General features: G+C 36.7%; 1 protein-coding gene across 8 annotated transcripts in view; it reads right to left on the bottom strand.

The window, feature by feature from the left end:
* Nucleotides 1–26,005, bottom strand: part of LOC129788572 (neural-cadherin) — a 273,188-nt gene that overhangs the window by 14,726 nt on the left and 232,457 nt on the right. For 6 of the 8 annotated variants that reach the window (XM_055824756.1, XM_055824759.1, XM_055824763.1 and 3 more), the window contains 4 exons: nt 20,507–20,644; nt 10,955–14,580; nt 8,878–9,048; nt 2,724–2,965 (listed from right to left, as the gene is read on the bottom strand). In XM_055824756.1, coding sequence (XP_055680731.1) covers nt 2,724–2,965; nt 8,878–9,048; nt 10,955–14,580; nt 20,507–20,644 — 4,177 coding nt within the window. Of the gene's footprint in view, nt 1–494; nt 734–2,723; nt 2,966–8,877; nt 9,049–10,954; nt 14,581–20,506; nt 20,645–26,005 lie in introns of all 8 variants that reach the window. The other 2 variants (XM_055824758.1, XM_055824761.1) reach the window with 1 other exon arrangement.

Raw genomic sequence — 26,005 nt, 5'->3', positions numbered from 1 at the left:
TTGAATTTATGGTAAACCCACAAAAATATAACAAAATCAGGACACGAGGAAGGGGTGAAATATTCCCAAAACCTCAAAAAAAATCTGAAAAAATAAATCAGTAAATAATTTCAACCCTTATCTTAATTCCCAAAACAAAAATTAAAAATTTTCTCTTCAAAAATTCTCATTAAAAAATTACCTTCCACCCCTTAAATCTTTTCCATCATTTTCCAATTTTTTAACCTCCACCACAACCCTAAAAATTTCCCACCCTTACCAATAATGAAAAACAGTGCAAAGAAAAAAAATTCACACGAAATCTTTGGGGTGAAGGGAGAAAATAATTAGTTTTGCTGTTCAAAACAGGAAAGAAAAATCAAAAGTCACGTTTTTAGTTTCACTACAAAATATCTTCTACGTGTTTCAACTTTCTACTGAACCACAAAAAAAGGAAAGAATAGAGAAGGGAAAAAAATATAAAATGGCACGCTACAGGCAATCAAAGTACTTACGAATGAGTGTGCTGAGGCACACAAGGAGGGCAATTATAAAATCTTTCGATGGTGTTATGACACCCGACGCCAGGAGCTCCAGCTCACAATTCATGCCCGTGTAACCCCTTGGGCAGCGACATTCGTACCTCCGTGGTGGATTTAGGTCCCTGCATCGACCACCATTGCGACACGGGAACCACTGACACTCATTCTCATTGACACAGTTATTGCCGGAAATCCTATACCCAGCTGGACAACTAAAAATTCGGGAATTTTTTTTGTGTTTTGGAGGTTTTTTTTTGCATAGGGTTTGTTGGAGGAAGAGAAGAAGAAAAGAAAAAAAAGAAGAACAAATAAATAGACAACTAAAGGGGTGTAGAGAGAGAAATAAATTCATACGTTTGTGGGCTTGGGGGTTGGGGAGGGATGTCTGCATACAAATTAACCATAATCTGTCTCACAATATGCGAGGGAGAAGAAAAAAAAAGAGGAAATTGAGTATGTGCTATGTGAAGAATTTCCACGACACATTCCATCTGATTTCCCACACATTTTCTCTATCCCCCAAATGGATGGCAATAAAAGGCCTCAGGAAATAACTCACATTGCTTCGTCCCTCACGCAGAAACTTCTTGCGCGACATAGATGCCGCACAAGAAGATGGTCAAGATTCAAGGCGAGGGAGGATGGAAAGGGGGTAGTGAGGGTGTCTTGTTTGGATGAAAAATGAGGATGAATCGGATGGGAGAAAATTAATTCAAAACCATTACCCTCATCTTGTTACTTACAAAAGCCACACGTCAGAGATTTTCCCTTGCGAGTTGTCGCATGAGATATTCACTATCTACATTTTCTACATATTATACATATTTGTATGTATTATATACATCAACAATACATACAGCGTCATGCAGAATGCAGCAACATGCAGAGATATCTTAAAGGTTATTCACGACATTCTCTCGAGCAGGCAAAAGTTAAAAGGGGGTGGTGTTAAGTGTAAACGACAATCTGTACAAGGTAAGTATATGATGAATACCTCTAGAATTTCCTCGTGACATTTATTGTTGATATACACAACGAGAGAAATTGGCCTTTGTGCTATATATTTAATTTTCTTTACCTCCAAATTAGTGTGATGTGTAAGAAGAAGTTTATGGGCTAAAGTTTCTCAATTAAAGGCTTTTCCTCATACGTTCTGACAAAAGTTAATTTCTCTTCTATTCTCAGTGTGGGTGCAAGAGGGAAAGCTTCATAGAACAATTGTTTTTTTTTTAATTATGCTTTTAGAAAGGCTTTTCTCAGCAATTAAGTTCATAAGATTGCTTTGAAATTAAAAGTTTTTTACGAAGGAAATTTTTCCTAATTTAATTTTTATTTTTATGAATTTAATTAGGCGATTTTTGTAAGATAATTCTTTTTTTTAATTAAAATGGCATAAAAGGTGTTAAAACTCAAAATATTTTCCAAGGAGCTTTAAAAAAGATGCTGGAAAAGCTCAAAAGAAAGCTCAAAATTAGTCTTAATTCAGGGGTTAAATTAAAAAGAAAAAGTACATGTTCTTGCTATTTTTTATAAGGATTTTCCACAAGCATATATTTAAAAAAAAATTATCTGTTCAATGAATAAATTAAATTTCCCCTAAAGCTCTTAAATTTGTATTAATGAATGCAGCTTTCACCACTATTTATCATAAAATAAATTGAGAAATTCAAACATTAAATTCTTCGTGAATTAATAATTCGTTAAAAATTGCATAAAAGGCATAAAAATAATGTATTTAATAGCCCCTTTTGCACACTTCACTTAAAAGCCCCAAATTATCACATAGAGAGCTTTTCAAGCTTCCTCATTGAGGTTGTGGAAAATTACAACAGTTAGTAGTGGGAAAGCAACAACAATATAAAACCGATTTATTGTGATAGAAAATATGGTTATGTAGGTAGAGGTAAAACTTGTATATATAGCACACATTATACTCTGTTAAATTACATGTAAACGCCCATCTCTGGTGAGAACAATTTCAAAATAAACCCGCAGCAGTTTTAGCCACATTTCGGTGGAGGCGGGGTGAGTCTGTGAAGTGGTGGGTGTACGAGGAAAATTTAGAGGTATCCTCTCTTATACTATTTGTACACAACCCCACACGCAGACCACACACACACTGTAAAAGCTGTGGAGCTCAATAATTAAGTGTGGGGCGGCAATGTGGGGTTAGTAAATTTATTTTTAGTCATTTTTGCTCACTCAAAATTATTAGTAGACACACAAGGATGGCTGCTAAAGCGCCCATGCTCAGCTTCAGTGTCTGACCCTCCTGGATCAGTTCGCAATTTTCACCCCAGAAGCCATCGGGGCAAATACAGCGATACCGCAGCCTTGGTTCCAAATTTATACATGTGGCCCCATTGAGGCAGGGCAAGTCGATGCACTCATTCCGATCAATGCACCCCTTTCCATCTGGTGCCATTATGCGCCCTTCGCCGCAACTTTTGTGCACAAGAAGATGGAAGGGTTGTTTTTTATACTTTTCATAATTTTTCAAATCTTATAGCAAAAACAATGCAATAAAAACACAAACACTCGAAAAATCTTTCCAAGAATGGGGAATATTGTGGCAATTTCTTCTTTTGAGGGAAAAATATTTTTGGAAGTTCTTGTTTTGGATAGAATTTGTTGTTAATTTTACTAAAAGGATTTCTTGTTTAAGTAAATTAATTCAAGCGTAGATGGGTTGCAGCTGCAAATTTTTCACACGCATCACACACGCAAAAATTTCCACACACACAAAAAATCCCAAAATTAATGCATAAACCCCAACCGGCTTGAATAGTGATTGACAGCTTTTTGCACCCCAGGGGGTGAATTTTATGGTTTAGTTGTTAATAAAATAATAACTTCATTAATATTTTATATTTTATGTTTATTTTCCCAATATTTGCTCTCAAAATGTAATTAAAATTTAAAATACTCTTCATAATTAAAATATTTTGAATGCCAAAAAAGATCTCTTTCACATTCAAATTAAATGAACATTTCTAAATCAAAATGTAAAACAAAATTTCAATCAAAAGGCTTTAATTAGGATAGGATATAAAATAAATTTTATGAGTTTTTTCTGTTTATGTCATGCAATTAATTTTGCATTGAAAGAATATTTTGTTAATAAAATAAACATTATTGGGAATTTAATTAAAATTTAGAAAAGAAATATTTTATTTTTATCTGTTAAAACGGATGAAATTTATTTATTTTTTAATTCATACGTTTATTTCTGAATTTGTAGTGTAAAAGCTTCAATCAATTACTATTCAATTAACCCTTAGAAGACAATCTACGGAGCTTTTTCTCTGCAACGAAGAAGATTCTAAAAAATAAAAAATATATTCTTTGTAAGAGCTTTCATTTTTCTTTGTGGAAAATTAAAAAAAAATATCAGTATTTTGATGGTTTTTTCATATTGAGCTTTCATAATTTTATATTAAATTTTTAAGACAATATTTGCTCATAAATTGGGCAATTTTTAGCTATTAGAATGCCACAAAAATACTTTCCAAATCACAGAAAAATGCTAAAAATTATATCTTTCAGCTAATTGTTTCAATATACTCGATTGACGATAGAGCTTTTATCCATGCAGGGCTTTCAAAAAATTATTGAATTTACACAGCAAAAAAATATATCTTCTTAACTCAATATTTTGCTCAAATATTGGACAAAGCTCACTGCTGGGAAAAAGTCCAACAAAAAAAAACTTTCCAAATTACTGAACTGTTTTCGCATTAAAATTCTCATCATCCAGTTGTGGGAGTTTATCAGTGTCAGAGCGGTGGCAAAGTTGAATGAGAGAGGACAAAACCAACGAGTGAGAACAAAACTTATGGGGCAGCTTTTTGTTTTCCACGCGGAGGTTGTCACCAACAAAAAGCTTCCACACAATTGTCGCGAAACATGAAAGTTTCGTGTTTGGAGTTTTTTTTTCTCCTCTTTGCCCTCTCTCTTTTTTGTGAAATATTGTCGACAGGACTAAAGTAAACCACAGAATTTTATTTATATGTAACATACATTTCTATATATCCCTTTTTTCACACCAACCCTCATGCCCTACAATGCCTATTTAGAGCAAATCTCGAGTACGGTGGCAACATCATTGGGTATGGGGGAGGGTTGTTGCTTTTCAGCTGTCGCTTTCATTTAAACCAACATCCCTCCCTCCCCCACACATGGTGTAGCATTGGGTCATTCTCACCACCACTCACTGTGTAGTCATTCCCGCACATTTGAATCTCGCGCTTCTCTTGAATCATTTTCAAGTGGAAATTGCTTAAATAGACGCGCGCGGTGTTTTGTAAACAACACCAAATCCTCGAGTTGCACAGCTTTTATTGCCACCAGAGTGTGGAAAGTTTATTGCACACAAGTGCATCGGTTAAATAAACGCCAAGTCGCGCAATTTTAAGGGCCAGGGAATGCTAGGGGGAGGGGGAAAGAAGCTTTCTCGCGCGCGTGGGAAAAGCTACATTGTCGTCGTGAATGTGGGGGAGTTTCAATGGGACTCGGGTGTGCGTGAGTTGGGGAAATAAATTAAAAGCAAACAGATGTTGGTGCAAAAATGTCTCTTCTTGGGCAAATGCTTCAGCAGAGTATTTTGTGGCAACAAAACTCTGTGCAAAGTGGAATAATCTCATCGTATAAATCATTTTTGAAGATTTTTCTCCCCTGAAGATCACCGAGATTTTTTATTTTGCTTTGCTTTTACTACAAGAGCTCATTTTCCTACTTTTTTTTATTTATTATTTGTGGTAGAATATGAAGAAAAAAAAAGGGAAAATTCGTTGTTGAACAGTAGTTGAGATAGATACTAAATCAACAAAATAAGATTAAAAAAAATTATGATTTGATCTTAACAATTAGAATTTGTAATGAAAAAGCTTTGGAAAAGCTCTGAAATATACATATTTTATTGAGATTAATTAAATTGTCTTGAAAGAAGCTATTTGATTGGAAATTCTCTAATGCTTTTGCCTAACTTTTAGCTTCCTCTAGTTTCCCAATAAAGGAAGAATAGAAATAAACTTTTTAAAAGCTTTCGGCATCTCTCTTTGACGCCACAGAAAGAGGAAGCTCTAGACAGAATTTTAATTCTTTCAATTTTTCCTTTTTTATCTCACCATACTTTAGCATAAAAAAATTAAGCCCTCAATATTTACATTTTCCTTCAATTTTCCTAATAAAACATTCCCCCAAAAGTTATTTCCAGCTTTCTTTTTCTTGCGAAAAAATCATTTCCGGCGCACTGAAGCGTTCAATGACCCTCCCCCGCTAAACAAGATTTTCCCAATAAAACTCCTCTAATCCATAAGAAGGAAAAAATCAAATATTCCTCCTTATTGCTTATGAAATTTTGCCAAATCTTCTTGTTAAATTTTCTTGACTTTCGCCACGTACGACGGAGAAACAACAAATCAAAAAATTTCGACGTGAAAATGATGCTGGGGGTAAAAGCGGAAGACACATCGTGGTGGTTGGGATGAACTCGAGCGGTGTGTGGCTTAAATACATATCAAATGTTATAATATGAACGAAGAGGAAAAAGCTATTTTGATGACGGTGGGATGGGATGGGGGTTGGGGGTGGGTAGGAGGGAAAAGTTAAGTGGGTAAGAAAGCAAACAAGATCAAGAGGAAGGAATCAGAGTAAAATAAATTACTCTTCCATGTTTGAGGAGGCAAAAGAAAATGTTAAAGTCATCACAATACATTCTTCTTCACTCTTTTTTTCATCCGTTGTTGGCTTTTAGATTCCCACGAAGAAGTTGAAGAAGAAGAAAATATAGAAGGTGGGTATGGGGGTGGAAGGGGAAGGGAGGATGGAATTCTCAAAATATCGATGGCTTTTCGTTCGGCCATGGATCTCTCTTGCTCATGGTGGTTGTGGAAGACGTATAAGGTGCATGGAGAAAATGATATTTTTCTTCCAATTGCATGAGCTTATCTCCCAATGAGCTTTTCCTCTATATGTGCACCGGATGTACTCATACTACTCTCTGTGCAGGGAGAGCTTTCTCCCATATCCCCAATTGCGAGAGCTTTTTTTTGTGTCATCTAGTACGAAATAAAAATGCGGTGCAATATTTCATCGAAGACACTGATAAACATTTTCAATGGCGATTTATTGGATGAAAAATCGAGTCGCGCTAAAATTGCTCCGTATACATCATCTTCTAAACTACTTTTCCCATATAAAATAGAAGAGAAGTTATGGTACACACATACACACGTTTTCAAATGCGGTTTCCACACACTACATTATTAGTTTCCTGTTTCTCACAGGAAGTTTTTTCTTTGGGGATGGAGTTGGTGAATGTTGGGGTTGCTCATGATGTTGGGAGGTACTTGGGGGTGGTTTTTCTCCCTTGTGGGAAAATACGTGTTCATAGGGTGGTGAAACATACACACACACACACGTGTTCCCTGTACTTAGCCCAGGAAACATAGAACATGGAGCATAGAACAGTGAGAGAGGATGTTCCAAGGAAAAGGGGTTCTCAGTGTGGATGGAATTTTGGTTTCCTTTTCTCACCACAAATGATTGATTGTTCAACAGCCACACAAATACATATCATGGTGATAAATTCCTTGTCACGTATTTTATTTACTTTAGAGATGTACCAACTTCTCTATTTCAAAGTCCCTCTCTCTCCCTCTCTCCCGCTCTCATCCTCAATCCATTGCAGCAGAGTGGCTCAAAAGACGGATGGAATTTACTAAATTGCCTGGGTTTCCCATATAGAATCTTGATTTTTCGATTTATCATTCACACAACGAAAAGCTCTCAAGTTTTGCAACTTTCTGCCATAAAGAGCTTTTCCTGGGCAATATACTTATTTCAATTTTTCAACTTGATTTTTTTCTGCACGAGAAATTTCACAATTTTATGTAAAAGAAATTGTTCGAGGAAAATTGAAAAATTTGTGAAAAATTATTTTCTAATAAAAAGGATTTATTTTGCAGATAAACAGGGATTTTTAACTGATTTTTAAGGATATTTTCAATAGTTATTTGTCGAGAAAAGAAATAAATTTCGAGAGGAAACTTCTAAAAAAAAATTGCAAAACGTTTATGAAAGTTAAATAAAGACGAAAGCTTTAAGAAAATAAATTTTTTTTAATGCATTTATGTTATTTTAAGTTCTTAATGAATTCTTATTTTTTATGGTTTTCCTCTTATGAATTAAAAACAATTGAGAAACTTTTCTTCAAATAGAAAACATAAAAAAACGTTTACCCACACAGAAAACTTTAAAATTAGTGTTTTAAATCAATTAATTTGACTGATATTCACTCCAAAGCTCTCGACAAAATTTTTCCTTCATTTATAAATTTTAAAAGCTTCTTCCTTATAAAGTCAAAAAAAAAATTTTTTTTTAAAGAAAAACTTGACCAAATATTAAAAAAAACTTGTTTGAAAATTTTAGAATAAAAACTCATTCAAATAAATTGATTAGAATTTTCCTATTAAAATTTTCCATTTAGAAAAGCATTTTTCACGCATAAAAAAATTAATTTGTTTATATAACTTGATTAAAATTAATTTATTCAGGCCAAAATTTAACAGCTTTATTATATAAAATTCATCATAAAATTTATTAATTATTTTGAAATATTGCAATTCAGAAATTCCGGGAAATACAAAACCAAAATAACGAAATTTATAGAAAACTATTTCCTAAAATATAAAACAAAATCCACAATATAATAAAAAAAAAGTATTTGCAAAACCTGTTAATGGCAGGAAAGTGATTTAGTTCATTGTATTAAAATGCCTTTATGTGGGAAAATTTTAATTTATTATGCTGTAAATTTTATGTGGCACATTCACGTTCCTCTTGCAAATATTGTTCAATTTCTGTACAGATAATCAAATTTATTTTATCAACATATATACTTTAAGCTATAAATTAAAGCTCTAATATATTGATTGAGAGAGGAGTATTTGTGAGAGAGAGAGAGACGCCGATGTTTAATCACAAAGCACATTTCTCTGTAATTGCTACAAATTATTGTTTTAGTTAACTACTATTTTAACCAAATCACAATCAACTCGGTAGTCATTAATAGGTAGGTATGCATATGTATATAGCATAAATATGTCATGAAATAATATTTGGCAAATACCAAAGAGGAATTTAATTGTAATTTATCTCATTTGATTTGGCAGAGAAATTGCTTTGTTATTTGGGGAAAATTTATGCTTGAACAAGGATATTTTTCTTGCACATTTGTTCTCCCCTTTTGTGACCCTTTGGCAATTAAAAGGGCTATGCGAGGGTCAGTGTTGGACAGAGGGGGTAACACAATGAGGGAAGGGGCATTTACAACAGTATAAATTTTAGTACTCACGTGCACTCGTATTCATTCCACAAATCGACACATTCGAATGGATCGGGGCAGATAACGTTGGCACATGGCTTATTTGATGGACAGTTGCGCTCCAAGTTCCTCGCCATTGTTGCCTGGCCCCACTGTGTGCCATTCATAGCGGGTGGCAGCGGAAGATGTTTGCCCTCGAGCCTAAATATAAATCAATGGTAATTATTGCATTGAATTGACTCCGTTGAGCACCCACTTACAAGTGTGCCAGGATTAGGTTTTCAAACACTAACTACGAGGGAAATGCAGGGGACATGACAACAGGGGGACAATAGAGCAAATAGGGGGGAGGAGGTGGGAGGTCAGGTCATCGCATGTAGAGCTCATGATGGCCGAAGCCCCTTCTGATCATTTCGTCAAATTTACATCTAATCTGTGATAAATTCTGCACATTATTGAGGACGACAGAAAATCAATACTTGAGCACACACGACAGCCAATGACCAGACGTATCGTCAGGAAAGTTTCTCGTTGAGCGAGAACTCTCCATCATCTTGAGCATTTGGGGGTGTATGTATAAGGGGATGATGGTGCAGGAGAGCTTATTGTTTCGCCGGCACATCAAGAAGTCAATTGAGGGCAGATAGGGGCTTGTTAATTCATTGAAAAATGTCCTTTTAATTTTTTTAAAATATTTTTTTAGATCTTTAGAAGAATTTTCCTTAAAAGAAAAATTTTTTATACACTTTTATTTCAAAAATTGCCCAGAAAAAGGAATTTTTGAAAAAATATTCTTGAAATTTCATATTTTAATAATTTAAATTTCTTCCATGAATAGGTGAAACTGGGGTAATTCGGTGAATTTTTGGGAGATAATTTTTCCCGAGTTCCATGGAAATATTTGAGATTTCCCATGAGAACTATCTTTTAGGAAATTTTCCGGGCTACAACTTTGTCACAGACGATTTTTCTCTATCTCAATGGGAAAATGCTTTTTCAGGCCATTTTCCAAACCCTTCCAAATTTGCCTGTTCCAAAAATCCTGGGGTAAAACGGATAATTGCGTTTTTTGTTCGCTAATCTTAATTTAATGAAATTATTTTAGCAAGGCACTATAATATCTATTGAGAATGAGAGATTTTTGTACCAATTAAATTTTTTTTTAATAAAAAAAAATACAAAAAATTAAAAAAAAACGTTAAATTTAAGAAATTGCCTTTTTTATTTTTTTAGTTTTTAAAAATTGGTAATAGTAAGTGATTAAACATCCCAAATTGTATATAATAGTTATACTAATTAAGGGAAATTATTTTTTCAAAAATTTAAAAAGTAATTTAAAAAAAAAACACCCAATTCACCATTTTGCCCCAAGCGGTACTTTTTACTATCAGTGTTTTACGGGAAAACTCGGAAAATTCAGTTTAGATTCGTGTTTAGCAATAGTTACTCTGTCTAAAAATGCATTTGGATCAAAAATATTGCAGAGAATTTCGCCAAAACTGAATTTTTAGTTGAGTGGTCAGAGTAACTTTGAGGTTCGAAAAATTTGTTTTTCAAATAAAAGCCAAAATATTGGATCAATTATTATGAAACTTTCTAGGCTTAGGCAGGGGTATAAAGTGCAACTACTAACAAAATTAGACAGATTAGCTCTCACTGCTTCTTGAGATATTAATTTTTATTTTTTTTTCAAATTCACCATTTTACCCTAGTTACCCCTATTTTCGTATTTTAAGAAATTAACTTGGAAATTAAATAATCTTTATGCTCATTTATTCTTCTGAACTAAATTGATGTAGAATTATTACGTGTAAAGAAAAACTGATGAAGATTCTTCTTAAAAAATCAAAAAAATGATTTTTTCAACCCCTATTTTGTATTTGAAAACCTTCCCTTAAACCAGGGTACAGTGGTGCTCCCATATAACGAATTTCTTCGTTTTCACCTTTGAGTCAATTTTAGGAATTTTCCGAGACACTAAAAACGGAAATTAGGGAAATTATTTAGCAAAAAGCTTCTTCAGCCTCTTGGAAAAGTCCCAAAATCAACCCGAAAGAAAAAGTTGAAGAATAAAGAAAGAAAAAAGGATAAAAATAAGTTTCCTCACCTGATGTCATCAAGGCAGCTCTTCTGGTAGTCAGCGTAGACTTCAAATGTCCGCACCCCGGTGTACTCCGCCTTCCCACCGGCATAAACTCCTTCCTGCTTATCAACCAGCAACCACTGATGCCCGTCAAATTCAAACGTCTCATTGTACCGTCTTCCTTCACCACCATCCAGCTCCAGCATTGCCGCTGATCCGTACCTATTCACGCGCACCACGTGCCACTGACCATCATCCACTGTGACGGAATTCAGCCACAAATCCTTCTCTTCCGTTCGCAGGGAATTCAAATTGTAACGGAAATGTAGGCGGGCTTCTTTGATCTCCAAAATCCCATACTCCCTGTTGTGCTGATCACTCACACGGAAGAGTTCACCGTGCTGCTCACGTGTGCGGAAACGCAGCTGAATTGTTGTACTGAAGCGATCGGGTTCGAAACTAAGGGCGTACTTGACGTAGCTCTGTTGCTTGAAGGTTGTTGGGATTGTGGGAACATTGCACGCTGGTCCTGTCCACCCTGGGCGACACTGGCAGCGGGCTTCACTGAAACTCCCCACGCAGTTTCCATGCTCCCAGCATCGGCTTGTTTGTTCACTCTGACTGCAAACTTCCTCAGTTTGAGGGCATCCTGTTAGGCTGTTGCGGGACAAGCCTGGATGGGCAAAATCGTAGAGTTTACTGTTGTGAATGAGATTCCGGATGCACCCATCAAAGCCCTTGCCAACGGGCATGTAGTGCCAATGGTAGAGGCTTGCATCGAATTGTTCCCGATACAAACCACCAACTTGAAGGGGTGCATTGACATTGAGGTACTCATTGAAGGGTGGAATTGTCCCTCTTGCTTGGCATGATGAATCATCAAACTCCGGCGGGGAGCCATCCTCCATTTCAGCCACTTCGGCTGATTTGCAGTAATCAACAACCATTCGGACATTTTCTGTGTCCCAGAACAGATCAATTCGATGCCATTCCCCATCATCCAGAGTTTTCTTCGTCTTCACTTTAAGCTCCAACGTGCCGGAGCCGAAGTCAATGAGAAGTCGTGGGAAACCTCGCTCAAGTTCAAGAGCAATAAAATCCGAAATTATTATTTCATCCCTCTCCGGTGGAACAATGGGCCCATTGTAGATGAGCAACCCATCGGATTTGCGTGTGATGAATTCCAGGCTGAGATGGGAATTGTCGCACATTGCCAGGGGTGGATACCACGCCCAACCATTTCCACGGAAACTCCGTGTGGTTTGTTGGCATCGTGGCCCTGTGTAGCCAGTGGGGCAGGTACATTTGAGCCCAAATCTCGACTCCATGCATCGTCCACCGTTGTAGCAGGGTGTTGTCCTGCATGATTCGGATTTCGTGAAATTCCTATCCCCGCACGTGCACTCAGCCTGCACATCAACCCGTACCCCAACTAAGGCAGTCTTATTGGCATTCACCATGTATGGTAGAGCACTTATATCGAGACTATTTGTACACGAGCCTTCGCACATTTGATTCTCATACAGACACTCATCAATCCCAACCATTGTTATATTTATCCCAACATCACGTTCAATCTCCTCCCTGTGCATCAGGACAATCCCATTGAGCCGGACGGGTTTGTAGTACGGGGAGCCATGGGCTGAGAAACGGATATCCGTTAGAGGGGGATGCTTCCGGCGCAGCTGAACACTGAAGATGTCAACATTCTCCCGTTCCGTATTGAGCAAATCCGAAAGTTTATCCCGGAATCGATCGAGCTTACTCCGTGATAAGCTCTGTGTCCGATAATTCCAAACCCGGATGAAATCTTCATCTGTTATCCCTGCTATCCGTATTGAGCCGGAATTGATTATAGCCTCATGCGGGATCTCCTTTACGGTCACCGTAACATTTGCCGGAACATCATTTTGCGTATGTTTGCGATCGTAAACCTTGAAGCGAAGATGGTACTTCCCATCGCGGGTTCCCTGACGCATTGTGATCATACCGGAGTCCTCATTGAGCTTGAATCGTGGATGCTCAGCACCTTCCCAGTAGAATTTCTTATCAGGCAAATCCCAATCATCCAAGTCGTACACATACACCCGGCCAATTTGTGTATCAGGCGCCTGTCCTTGGTAGTTGTACACGAAGATATCCTTGGAACCGGGTTGCATTTTGTTATCATTCACATCCCCAATGATCACAGTCAGTGTACTCGTGCCAGTCATGGCGGGATTCCCGTGATCCTTAATTACAATTGGGATTAGGTACTCCTTCTGTTGCTCCCGATCGAATGAACGCAGCGACGACACGATGGCCATTCCATCGCCATTAGCACCTTTTTGATCCTGCTCAACTTTGAAGGATGCCCTGATGATGTCATCCGCACCGGGATCCAAACGGAATTGAAATGGCGGGCCATTGCTCTTGGAACGATCATCATCATCAGTGGCCAGGATTTCCACGACTTTTCGCGGAGGGACATGCTCTGGCAGCACTGGGCGGTAGTCCTTGAGGAATTTCGGAGCATTATCATTGATATCCTGAACAATAACAGTCAACGTTGCTGTGGCAGTCTTCGGTGGGACTCCATCATCAATTGCGAGAATTTTAACTTGATGCCGCGGGATGTTTTCACGATCGAGCTTCCGCTGAATTGTCACCGTTCCACTCTGATCAATATTAAACTGTCGCTGACGATCTGATGAACGATCAATGGCAAAGGAGATCTTCCCTTTACCCCCTTGATCGGGATCAACAGCCTTGAAGGTTTCCAGCGTTGTGCCAACTTCGGCATTTTCATACACAACTGACTCAATATTGGGGCGCTCAAACATGGGTTTGTTATCATTAATGTCGCGCAGCTTTACAACAACCCACGAATAAGCCACGTGGTACTTATCATTGTCATTGTCCTCCCCTTTATCGTTCACCTGAATACGGAAACGGAATCCGTTGCTCTGCAACTGATCCTCATAGTCGAGAGGTTGGACAATCTTGAGACTCCCCGTGCCGTCATTATTGCGCACCATTGTGAATTTATCAGCCCCATAGCCACTGTTGTCGATCACTTTGTACTGGAACTTATTCGTCTCATCCTCATCGTGCACAGTTACCGTGAGTATGGGCATTTCCGGTAAGTTTGACCCATCCGTCTCATCCACTTCCGTAAACCATTCGTCTTTTGTAAATTGCGGCGGCATATCGTTTATATCTTTCACGCGTATCGACGCCGTCCCCGTACCCTTTAACCCCCCGCCATCCATCGCAACGACCTGTATGGAGTAGTCTGGGGTACGTTCGCGATCCAGGCAGCACACAGCTGTCTTAATAACACCCGTATCGGGTTCAATTTCAAATATTGGCGAACCCGTTTCCTCCTCAATCACATTCTTCTCAATCGAGTACACAAGCTTGGCATTCGTACCCTCATTGGGGTCATCGTAGTCTACAGCCGTCATTGTCATAACCACCATACCTGCTGTGCCGTTCTCCGTGACATTCCCAAAGTAGACACCTTGTGGGAAGATTGGGGCATTGTCGTTGATATCCTTTAGGTTCACTTGAACATCAGCATAGCCCACGAGTCCTTCGCCACCCTCATCCTGCGCAAAGACCGTAAATCGCCACTGGGGTCGACCATTGGGCTGATCTCGATCCAGGGGCTGATTGAAAAGTTAAAAGAAAAAAATTATTCGTTAATTTTACTTTTTTTTTGAATTCTGAATTTACAAATAATTTTTAAGCTCTTGGCTTTAAGCAAGATTCAGCGAAAAATCTTTTAATTTTTTAAAATTAAAAAGTTTTTGTTAGATTTCAGTTTATCTGAATGAAAATATTCGGATTATTCGGATAATTCGCCAAAAATCTCAAAATTTTCAACAAACGCACACTTCTTTTATATTTAGTTACTTAGGAGCAAAAGCCTAAAAAGTACTAAATTCTAGCCAAAGTGAAATTTAATTTAGTACCTTTCCCATTGAAGTCAGTATGTTTTTTTCAATTAGATTTTACTCTATTTTTGACTAAAATTTAGTACTTTTAGTACTATTGAATTTAGTACTTGATTTTAGTTTTTTTTTAATTCAATCTTAGGAAGTAAATTATTTAATTAAAAGTACTCAATTCTAGCCAAAGTGAAATTTAATTTAGTACTTTATGGGCTTTTAGTACTTTTCCCATTTTATTCAGTATGTTTTTTTCAATTAGAATTTACTCTATTTTTGGCTATAATTTAATGTTTTCCAATAGAATTTAGTACTTTTGAACTGATTATTCGCTAATCTTCGGATTATTCGCTTAAACAGTCAAAATATTCGACAGATAAACACCCCTCGATATTTCTTTATTGTTCTTCTGACGCGCGTTAGAATCAGGTTAAAATAAAAATTAATTTTTCTAAAAATTCTTTTAAAAGCTCCTAAAAAATTTTGGAAAACCTGGGAAAATATTTTCCTTTTAAAAACACAATGAAATTTTTAAATTCTAAGAAAAGAAAAGGTTTTTGTCTGAATTCACTCCTCTGCTCAAATTAATTTTGCCCCAAAGCTCCACATAAGAAAATATTTAAGAACTGTTTTTAGGTAAAAGAAAACTTATTCAAAAACATCCAAATTCAAAACGAATGAAAATCTCAAATGAATTAATTTCCCCACATATCATTCAAATTCTTTCGTCCCTCTTAAAATGATTTTCACAACATCAAAGCTCCATGAATGCTATTTATATAAATTGAGATTGTGAGAAAAAGCATCCTTATCATTTTTTTCATCATATTTAAATTCGCAATAAACAGAGAAATATCCTCAAATTATCCTGCCAGTCTCAAAGACTAAATTTTTGGATATCTATGTGAAGGATGGGGCAGAGAAATCAAAGAAAATTTATGCATCAACATGGTGAGAGCTTTTAAGAACGCAAAGAGGGTGAGTTTTGTGAAAAATATATATGTGTGTATGTATATCCTCGGGGAGTGTTGGAAAATGTGTTTTCCATGAAATTTTTCGAGCAATGTCTCGATGTTTTTTTTTTATTTTGTCTGGTCAGAATTCATGGATATTTCACAAAGTGTGGTGTAGATTAAAATTCATGTTCTTAGGGGTTTGTATGGCGGGCTTTTTTGCCCCTAAAAACCATCACACTTGAAAGCTACACCCCGAGGTTAGCCTTTTTCTCTCGCTCCGTTTGCTGTACGTACGCGAGAAGTCATTAGAGAACAAGCAGCGATATGAGGTTGTGTGGGGATGTTGATGGCATAAAATGAATGGACTTGTAGCAATTTTCCTTTCACCTTTTTTTTATTTAGCAAGGGAGAGATTGCGATTAGGCCTTTATCATAAACTTCTGCTCCTCTGATATTATCTACATGCAGCTTTATGAGCTTTCTAAGCTTTGAGTTATAGCTTATTTAAGAAAAAAGAACAGGTATACGGTAATAAAATTCAAGGGAAAACGTTATTTATGAAAGAAAATTAAGGAAATTTAGGATATATTGATTTACAGTGGTGTCACTAAATAACGAACAAACAGTTATTTAATTTTTCTAACTGAAAATATTTAAATTCTCTTTATTCTAAATTTATTCTGTTAATTTTTTTTGATCAAATTACATAAAAAAGAAAAAGAAATTCAAAAGAAAAAGCTTTCGGACATTCTTTAAGACATTATTTTAACAATTCTTTCTTAAGTATTCGTTGTGTAGGGCACCCACGTTATTTACATATTAGGAAGAAAATAAATCAATGAAACCACGAATTTTTTTTTACTTAACTCACAAGCGTTGAGTTTTGTGGGGAGAAAAGCTCCCCCACGGCGGGGTATTTGTGTGTCTGTGTGGGGGTGAAAATGTCGGCTAGCATTTGTTAGAATTTGTGGGAGCAAGTGTGTTTTATATTACAAGCCGTAACCATGAATAATCCTCTTAAAATTTCAGGGTGAATGTGCTTCCGCAAGTCCAGCTTTCCCACCTCAAAACCCGCCCCTTTTCCCCACCCAGCCAAACATCTTTTCTCTCCAGGAATGCATACCCTGTGAGAATTTTCTACGAATTACGAATAATTCATATTGTGAAATAAACCAGAAATTCTCACCCTCTCCCCTATCCCCAAAAAAGGGTAAAAGCTTTTTCCTATATTTGAATGTTTTTTTTTCTTCTTTCTGTTTTTTTTTTCGTGAGGGGGTTGAAATGGGATTGAGTTTGGGATTGTGAGAGGAATTTCTATATGTGATGAAGAACTTTTTTATGGTGGGTCTTTTTGTAATCACTTCGTGGGAGAATTTTTAAAACAATTTATTTTATTTACAGAAGGTGCATTGGGAGATTTTTTATGGGACTCTTAAATCTTCCAGGGAGGGTTTAAAATTTTAATGGGAAATTTAAATTTATGGGATTTAGATTAGAATTTTTGAGGAAGAATTTCTCGAGGAATAATTTAAAGAAATGTAAAGAAATGGATTTTCTTTCTTGGGAAAAAAAACCTTTTGAGAAGAAAAGTTTTTTCAGACAAAGGAAAATGTTTTAGAAGATTTTTAAAGTAAAGAATATTCTTAAAGAAAAATTCTAAAGCTTAAATTTCAGTCAAGAATTTTCATAAAGATTCGACTGATCAATGACTAATAATCAATTCATCGAGACTCAGGACAAGACTCCTGTCAAGACTTTAGCATCATAATAGGAGAATTTCACATTTCAATGAGCTTTCAGTGTCAATAGAGGCAAATTTGTCGCCAATTAAATGTCCCAAGTGACCAAGTTAATTAGGTTTGAAGTCAACTTGGAAGCTCTCGTCCTCTTAGTGTATTCTCTGTGTGAGAATCAAAAGACCTCCCATTTACCCTATCTGTTACAAATTTCTTTTCACAAAAAAAACGAAAGATCTTCAAGCATGGAAGATTCTTTGGGTGAAAAGAAATCTCTCCGGTCTCCTTGTTTACATTTCCCCACAATAACTCTCTTTCTAAAAGACCTTCTTTTGTCTCCATCTTTCCGAATCAACACTCAGGGGGTTTCAATATACATATGTATGTATGTAAGGTATATAGCAGAGCGACAGAAGGGCTATCAATGTGCGAGATTTAGAGTTTTTTCTTCGTGCTCCTTTTGGGTGTCTGCTTTTGCCAAACATGCCTCAATTTCGGGTTGGGTTTTTGAGACTTTTACAACCCTCAAAATAACAAAACCACCACCCGATAGGGCTGTGATGAACACGGGTTGGTACACTGAGGGGTGGGCTGTTGGCTATAAAACACAATTCTCGACTTAATTTGTCTTGTCGCTGTGTATCTTTTTCCTTTTTTCCCCGTACCCACCATTCCTCACAATCCCACTGCGATGCTCATCTCTGACCATACGGAGAACTTGGCGGCGGAGAGCTTTTCTTTCAGAGGAGTGGAAAGTTTTTTTTTTCATCTCCTTGTATATCCCTCGAGGGAAAATATTTTCGAAAGGAAAGAGAGATTTGGGAGGCTGCTGACGGAAAGTTTTCATTGTAGACGATAAAAAGTTTCTCTCTTCGGACATCCTGCCTTCCTTCCCCGGGTTTTGTGACTTTTCCCACACGTCAAATGGAAAAGCTCTTCTCTATGCGTTCGCAGAGCTTTCGGGGAGTCAGATATCAATAAATATATATAGAAAAAGTTTACCAAACAACCATCCTCGTGGAAGAAAAAAAACATACTAAACATGGAGTCAGTTAATTGGTGGCAATTTCGTGAGATCTTTTCCCATTTTTATCCCATGTCCATCCAGCGGAGGAGGACCACGTGTGCTGACCCAGGGACTGAGTCACGAAGGTTTTTTTCTCGGGATAGATTTTCGAACTTTGTGCACGAGGATAGCATCCCCTAAATTCCATCCACTCCCCACCCCCACGTAAGGGTGGTTGTGAACTTTTATTGTTTGCTTTTTGGGGGTTTTCCCGGAAATGCGGGCTACGAGGTTACACAAGCCGGAGAGAGAGAGAGAATGAGAGAAATGTACACACACAAGTGTTTGGAAAGGAGTTTATGGAGTGAAACGAGGGTTGAAATTTATAGTCTTTCGACGGTGTATTTTGTGTACCACACAAGAGTCCCTCATTAAGGACTGTGTGGACTCTTTTTTTTTCACCCCTCACACTCTCAACCAATTTCTTTGCGAATGGTAGAAGTGCCCTCGCCAAAGGAAATGAGGGAATGAGAGAAAATTTATGTTTTTCATATGAAAAATTCCATATTGGGTGAGCCCTTAGCTTGTTTATTGGACAATTTTGAGGGAAATATTTATACGAATTTCCACAGAGATGAATTTTTGTGGTAAAGCATAAAATATGATTTTGCCCTTGGAGAATTTTTTTGTTTAAATTTAATTTGACATTCAGTCGTGATCGTGCAGTAGGACCGTCGTCAAAAAAAGTTCTCCGCGGTAAAACGGCTGCAGAATGAGGAATTTTGCCTTCGCAATGGGACAATTAGTACTATTGGAAAGGTAGGATACCAATTGTCCTACTACGAAGGCAAAATTCCTCATTTTGAAGCCGTTTTACCGCGGAGAAGTTTTTTTGACGACGGTCCTACTGCACGATCACGACTGTTTTTGAAATTCTAGAATTATTTTGAGCTAAAAGAAAACTTATAAATTATTATTTGAGGAGCTTATTTAAAGTTTGCTATGTAGAATAATATAATTTTTAATGTTCTCGTAGAAAAGTTAAAATTTTCAATTATTTTTCAATAAGGTTTTTCATTTAATTAAAAAATGAAAAGAAAAAGAAAATATTTTTTTTTACTAGAAGACGAAAAATTAAATTAACTCACTAAAAATTAATTTGTTTTTTAACTAAATTTAATACTTAACTATAAATAGATTAATATCGATTTTATCCTATTGAATTCAATAATTTATATTTATCTGAACTGATCCTTTTAATTTAAAAATTATTTTCTTATCAATTTTTTTTACTTCTCAAAAATATTAATTAATTTCCTATTTGTTCTGTGTTTTGGGAAGACTGGATTGAATGTGATTATATAAGGAACTTGAAAGAGCTTTTAGGAGCTTTTTCCTTTTTAATTTTGTCACATTAGTTTTAAAAATGTTCTCTACTCATCATTCCCTAAGTTTTAGATTTTTCTTTAAAATAAAAAATCTATCAAATCATCCCTTAATTCTCATTCGTTTGTTAATATAATTTAATAAAATTGTTTCTTTAAAAAAAAGTAAAACTCTCCATTTTTTCTCCTGAAAATTCACGCATCTAATATAAAACTATTGCGTAATAATTTTTATTAATAAATAATACATTTAATAAAAGAAAACAAACAATTGAAAGAAGATTAAAAAAAAATGTCAATATTCATTATAATGGACATGGCAAAATTGTAGCCAATCATCCACGTATTAAATTGCGTCAAGAGGGCGACGAGACTCCGGAAGAAAAGTCAAACAGAAAGTCCTCTTCCCACCCCAAACTGGTATATAAAGTTAAGTGGCAAAGACAAACACTTGACATGACGTTAAGGATATCCTCTCACATTGAGAGGATGATAAGTTGAAGGAAAAAAAATCATCCCCCATACAGGGGGTGTGGGAGGGGGATAGATGGAAAAACTCACCTTTAGTACGAATATCTCTCCTGTGGTGCGATTGATGTCAAATTTACTATTGGCCGGGTTATCTGGATCAATGCCCTGCCCCGTGAGGAAGTAGACTATATTCTGTGGACGATCCTTGTCACCATCTGTGGCTGTCACCTAGAAGTTGGTTGAATGTTTGTGATAAATTGCATTTTACCAGGGCGACTGCACAAGAGACACACAGCTTTGTGCAAAAACATAGGCAAGCAATACTTGTAGCAAAATGTGTGTTTTGGTATTAAATTGTATGGGATGACAGGCCCACCTACTGCTAGTCACCACCCACCCACCCATTGGAGCAATGAAGCTCTACCAGCTGCACAATTCAGCGGGTCAATGGGGCGGGTCAGTAGTGACGTGCTACACAGATACTCTCTATACTACACACAGAACCATTTACACCAACATTAGTGTCATGCATTTGAATGCTACGGACATTATCTGCAAAGCGCTTCATGCACAAGGGATGCTGCTGGTGGTGTTTCTTGCTTCTCCTATATTTTGAACGTTTAACTTACGACTCAGATCTGCCCCACCCCCCCCCCAACAAGCTGTGACCGCATGGATATTACCATAAAGTCTCCCAAAAGCAAGAAACACGCCAATCTTCACTTTATGTTTAAGCCAAATTGGGAGGTTTTTGAGGGGAGTGGGGATGAGGAGAAAATTATCTTTGGCACATAAACTACATAAATAAATTGACCTGCACGCAGATGGAGCACTCAATTCGGAAGTAGGACTACACTACATAGCATAGTTTATGCATGCAATGGAACACATATGGATGATTATAAATTCAACATTTTACTCTGCTCTCTGCTCATTTAGACGATTGAAATTTTCATTTAATCGTCGATTTAGATAAAGAGAATTTTGAAATAAAATTCTTAAGTTAACGAGAAAATGCACGGAAGCGTAAATTTTGAAAAATATTGAAGACTTTTTGAAATATATATTGGAAAAAGCTCGTTAAGGATTTTAATTGGACATTATTGTTTTAATTTTGTTATTAAAACGATAATTTTCATTCCAAAAACATTAACAAAACAAACATTAAAACATTAAAAAATTAATTATAATTTGAAATTTAATTTTTAATTTAAAACAATTAAACAGAAATGATTTTTTTTAGTCCAATACTAACAAATTTCGCCCTCGAAATTCTAAATTTTTCCACCCCTAAAAAAATTTTCTAAATTTGATTATTTTCTTATAAATGAGTTGTTTACGAACTAACACACCCCCCACAATTTTCGATCCCATTTATTCCTACCTCCCCCAAACATTAGGGGAAAAACAAAGAATTTGCAAAAAAAAATCCAGAAAATTCTCCCTGAATCTCATGTAAAGGAGGAATTGAATAAAATCTCCATTCATCAAATAAATGATATTTATGCAGGATCAACAGAAAGTTATGTAGCTTTACACAGAGAATGTTGTATGTATATGACTTATTCAGCAATATATGACAAGACAATGGATGTGCAAATTATTTACATTGAGACACAATGTTGTACATATCCCCCGTATTTCACCTATATATAATGCATAAAATGTGTTTTTACCTCTAAAAGCTCACAGCTAAAAAGCTCCACATAGCAACACTAATTTTCAGAGTTGACAAAACACATTTGCACATCACTGATAAATTGCAAATTGTGCAAAATAAATATTTGTTCTTTTGTTATGCAATTCAACTGGGGTTGGGTGGCTTCCCCCAATTTGCGGGGGTTGTGGAAATAAATTCGAGTGATTTTGTGGGGATTAGAGGTAGGAGCTTCATTGGAAAATTGACTCTCAATGGAGGTTGTAGAAAACGAATTCAATTAAATCAGCATCTTTATGGAGAAGTAGTCACCAACATAACGAATTTCGGGGGCAAATGAATGCTTTTTCTGTGGGGGGGAGGTGGTTCAGAAGCTTTTAGGCACCACGGAAAAGCTTCCAATTTGCCAAAAAAAAATTCCACGTTCTTTCACATCTCCAACAGAGAGAATGAGAGAAAATTGAAAGGGGCCGGTGTGCAGCAATTCAATTTGATTGGATTGTACAATTTCTCCCCTCTAAGGCGAATGGGGATGAATTTATTAAAAATTCCACCCTGCGGGGTTGTGTGTGTGGGAGCTTAGCAAAAATTCTAGAGCGACATACGAAAATTCCTAACATGTCTCACTAACTTGTGACGCCACAATTCTAAACGACAAATGCCAATAAATCTCACATTGCTCTCGCATATCGAATGTGTTGAGTGGATCTCCCGCATGGCTCTCAAATGGGATAATGGAGTGACGCAGGACATTGAGGTTTCATTGAAATTTATGAAATATTTCAGAAGAGCTTTCTGGGAGGAAATTCACGAGGAAGCTTTGAGAAAACAAATTATTTTTTAATGGAAAAACTAAAAGCTTTACGAAGCTTTTTGCAAAAAAATTAATTATTGTTTTGTATTTTAGTTTATTCCAGACTCTTTTGCAAATATCTGAGTCATTGTTTATTTTTAAATATATTAAAAAGAAATTTATGTTAAAATAAAGCCAAAAAGGGCAATATATTAACCAACACGACGCTGGAAAACATAAAAGCCTTATTTTCTTACTTATTAAATTTAAATTCGACAATTTTCTTTCAGCAAAAATCGTTAAAATAAACATTTCGTACAGAAAGCTTTCTAATATGTATAAAAGCTCAATTACAAATGTAGCGCTCGACTCACTATCCAGCGAATATTAACCTGCTCATAGAGTGAGTACCCTTAGATTGGCGGTAACTGTAATGGCTGCCCACCCTTGGCAACGGCTTCTGCCTCTAGGTTACAAACCCTCAAATAGGCGAGAGAATATGAGAATCCACAAGAGAATGTAGGAGAGCACTGAGAGAGTAATTAGATGGGAGAATAGCAAAGAGTGCTGATGAGTGTATAGAATGGCAAAGAGTGCTGATGTGTGTAGGGAGAGTTAGTGGGAGCTCAGCCTTGTGCGGGTATGGCTGCAAGCTTAAAGTGCTCTGTAGTTTAGTTTGAGGACTACGAGGGTTGAGGTTACTAGAGGAGTTGACCAAAGCCCTGTGGCGCCCCCCTATTCAGGGCGCCACACAAAGAAATTAAATATTTCACTCCAAAAGCATTTTGAACAATTCCAACTCCGAATAATATTGAAATTTCCACAATATTTCATAAATTTCACGTATCGCCTTGCTTTGTGGGGATTTATATTCCATGGGTAGTTTGCTAAGTTTGACTGTGGGGTGGATTTTATGTGGAAATTTCATCCGAATGTTTATTTTCGCGAACTATGAGCCTCCCGGCAACATTTTATTGTCCCCTTAAATGGAGCATCAATTGAATTTCTTTTTCCCTCCACCCTATCGTTGTGCGGAACTTTTCTGGCGACTTTTGCATTTCTTTTCCGCTCTGTAAAAATAACTTGACCTTTTCTTTTAAGAAAATTCATTTTAACTTAAAAGAAACGAGAAAGGGAAAATTATACGACTTATGCTCCGTATTCTGTATGACAAAGTCTCCCCGGAGGGTAGTTGTGGGAGAGGGAAGAGAGATGAGAAAAAGGGCCATATAATAGTTTGTACGAAAGTTTCACCTCGTTCGTACCACTTTTGAGGCCATTTTGCTGATTTTCATAAATATTTATGGGATGGAAGATTCCTCTTGCAAATGGGGAAAGAGCAAAATTTTCATAGAGAAAACTTTTCCTCTACGCCCAGTATGGAGTAATGTTGAATACTGCATGAGAAATAATTAACTTTCACTAAAATATTTAAATTAGAAAAGTCCGTAACGTGAGAGAAATCGGGACAAATTCTCGCAGAATATCGCGTCAAAAAAAAAATCTTGCCTATGAGCTTTGGAAAATTCTCACGCGATAATCAACTAATTCAATTAACGACAACATTTTTTCTCCCACCACCCCCGGAGAGAAAGTTCATTAAACCATCCCACCCTTAGTTGTGTCGCCTTCAGTCTTTCACTTCTGTTTATTATCTCGAACATTAAACTTTTTTCGCCACCCCCGAACATGAAAGATTAAAAGTTGACGCTGACAGCATTTCCCCGAGGTGTGGGCGAAGGGAAACTCTATCAAGCTACAGGCTGTGTGTATACGTGAGGACCTAGGAAATTCGCCCTTATACTGTGTTCTGTGTCACCGTATGACACTTCCCTGAGACTAAAAGAGGGGTGTGTACACGCCGCGCCCCACAGTCCACCCCCAACCACAGATATGACACGTAATACACGAAGAAAGTCCTCCTTTTGCACGGCAGGAGGTGACATACCAAAGTGGCGGAAGACGGCGTCATTCACAATCTCCCGCCGCGTGTCAATTTCCACCCTCTTTTGTTCGTGAGGGTTGAATTGAAAGAAAAACGATTAACTTTGTACTTTCACCCACTTTTCTCGAAGAAATAAGAGAAGCTCCTTTTAAATTGACTTTCCCCGTGCTTTAGAGAGCTTTTTCTTTAATAAGTTAGATTTTTTAAAGAATTTATCAAGAAATTTCCCAAAATTCATAAATTTTCTTTGGTGGAGATATATTCATTTCATCAGAAGCCACTCAACGGAAAAGCTCTGCGTGAGCTTTAATCTCATAAGCAATGAAAGTGTCCAGAAATGACTGATCATCCTATATATCCCCTTCATCTCTCCCTCAGCTCTATGGTTGGGTAATTAATGAAGAATAAAAAAAGATACGATGACACACACGAAGCTTCCACACCCCCACAAAACTCTTCCCATTTTTTTGCCTCCTTTGAGCGCCTTTGTGCTGAATTTGGAGCATCGAGAGAGAGAAGATTTTTTTCTCGGCTCTTTTATGCCCCAACCTTTACGGAAAACTGCCCAAAAAGCCTCGAGGGTGGGATGTTACACACCAACGGTGTGTGGTGGAGTGTAAATTTCTGAGCAACTTCATTTATTGTTTGTGTGTGGGCAAAGTTTGTGTCATGATCTGTTCTTGATACGAAAACTTTGTGCTTTTTCCTTTATCCTGTGTGTGTGGGAAATTCGATTAACTCTGAAGCAGTCTAAAAGAAATTTGATAATTTCACCCACACCTCCATCACCTTTCATGAAGAAACAAGCCCCCAGAAAACATGCTGAATTTATGGGGGAGGGGAGATGAAGAAAGAAGAAGAGGCAAAAGCAAGAACCCTTCACCCAAACTTCACCATGGATAAGTCAATATATACGGAGTAAAGTAAGAATATTAGACGTATGATGTTAGTTAGTTGCTGATATGATAAGATACATTTATGGGAGAAAATTGTTATAGCGGATGCTTCCACAGTTACCGATTTTTTTTTGCTTGTCTTCCATCACATTAGTTTGGACTCCATGGAGAATATTGAAAATTAGTTCGTTAGACGAGATATTAAAGGATAGGGGTGAGATTCTCATGGGAAAATGTCTAAAGTTTGATTAGAACTTTGAGATATTTCTGGGGAAGAAGTTGATGAGCTTTATTGTTG

The sequence above is a fragment of the Lutzomyia longipalpis genome, chromosome 2 (assembly GCF_024334085.1).
Source record: "Lutzomyia longipalpis isolate SR_M1_2022 chromosome 2, ASM2433408v1".
NCBI lineage: Eukaryota > Metazoa > Arthropoda > Insecta > Diptera > Psychodidae > Lutzomyia > Lutzomyia longipalpis.
The sequence above is the reverse complement of the archived record's forward strand: the minus strand, read 5'-3'. Positions and strand labels throughout refer to the sequence as shown.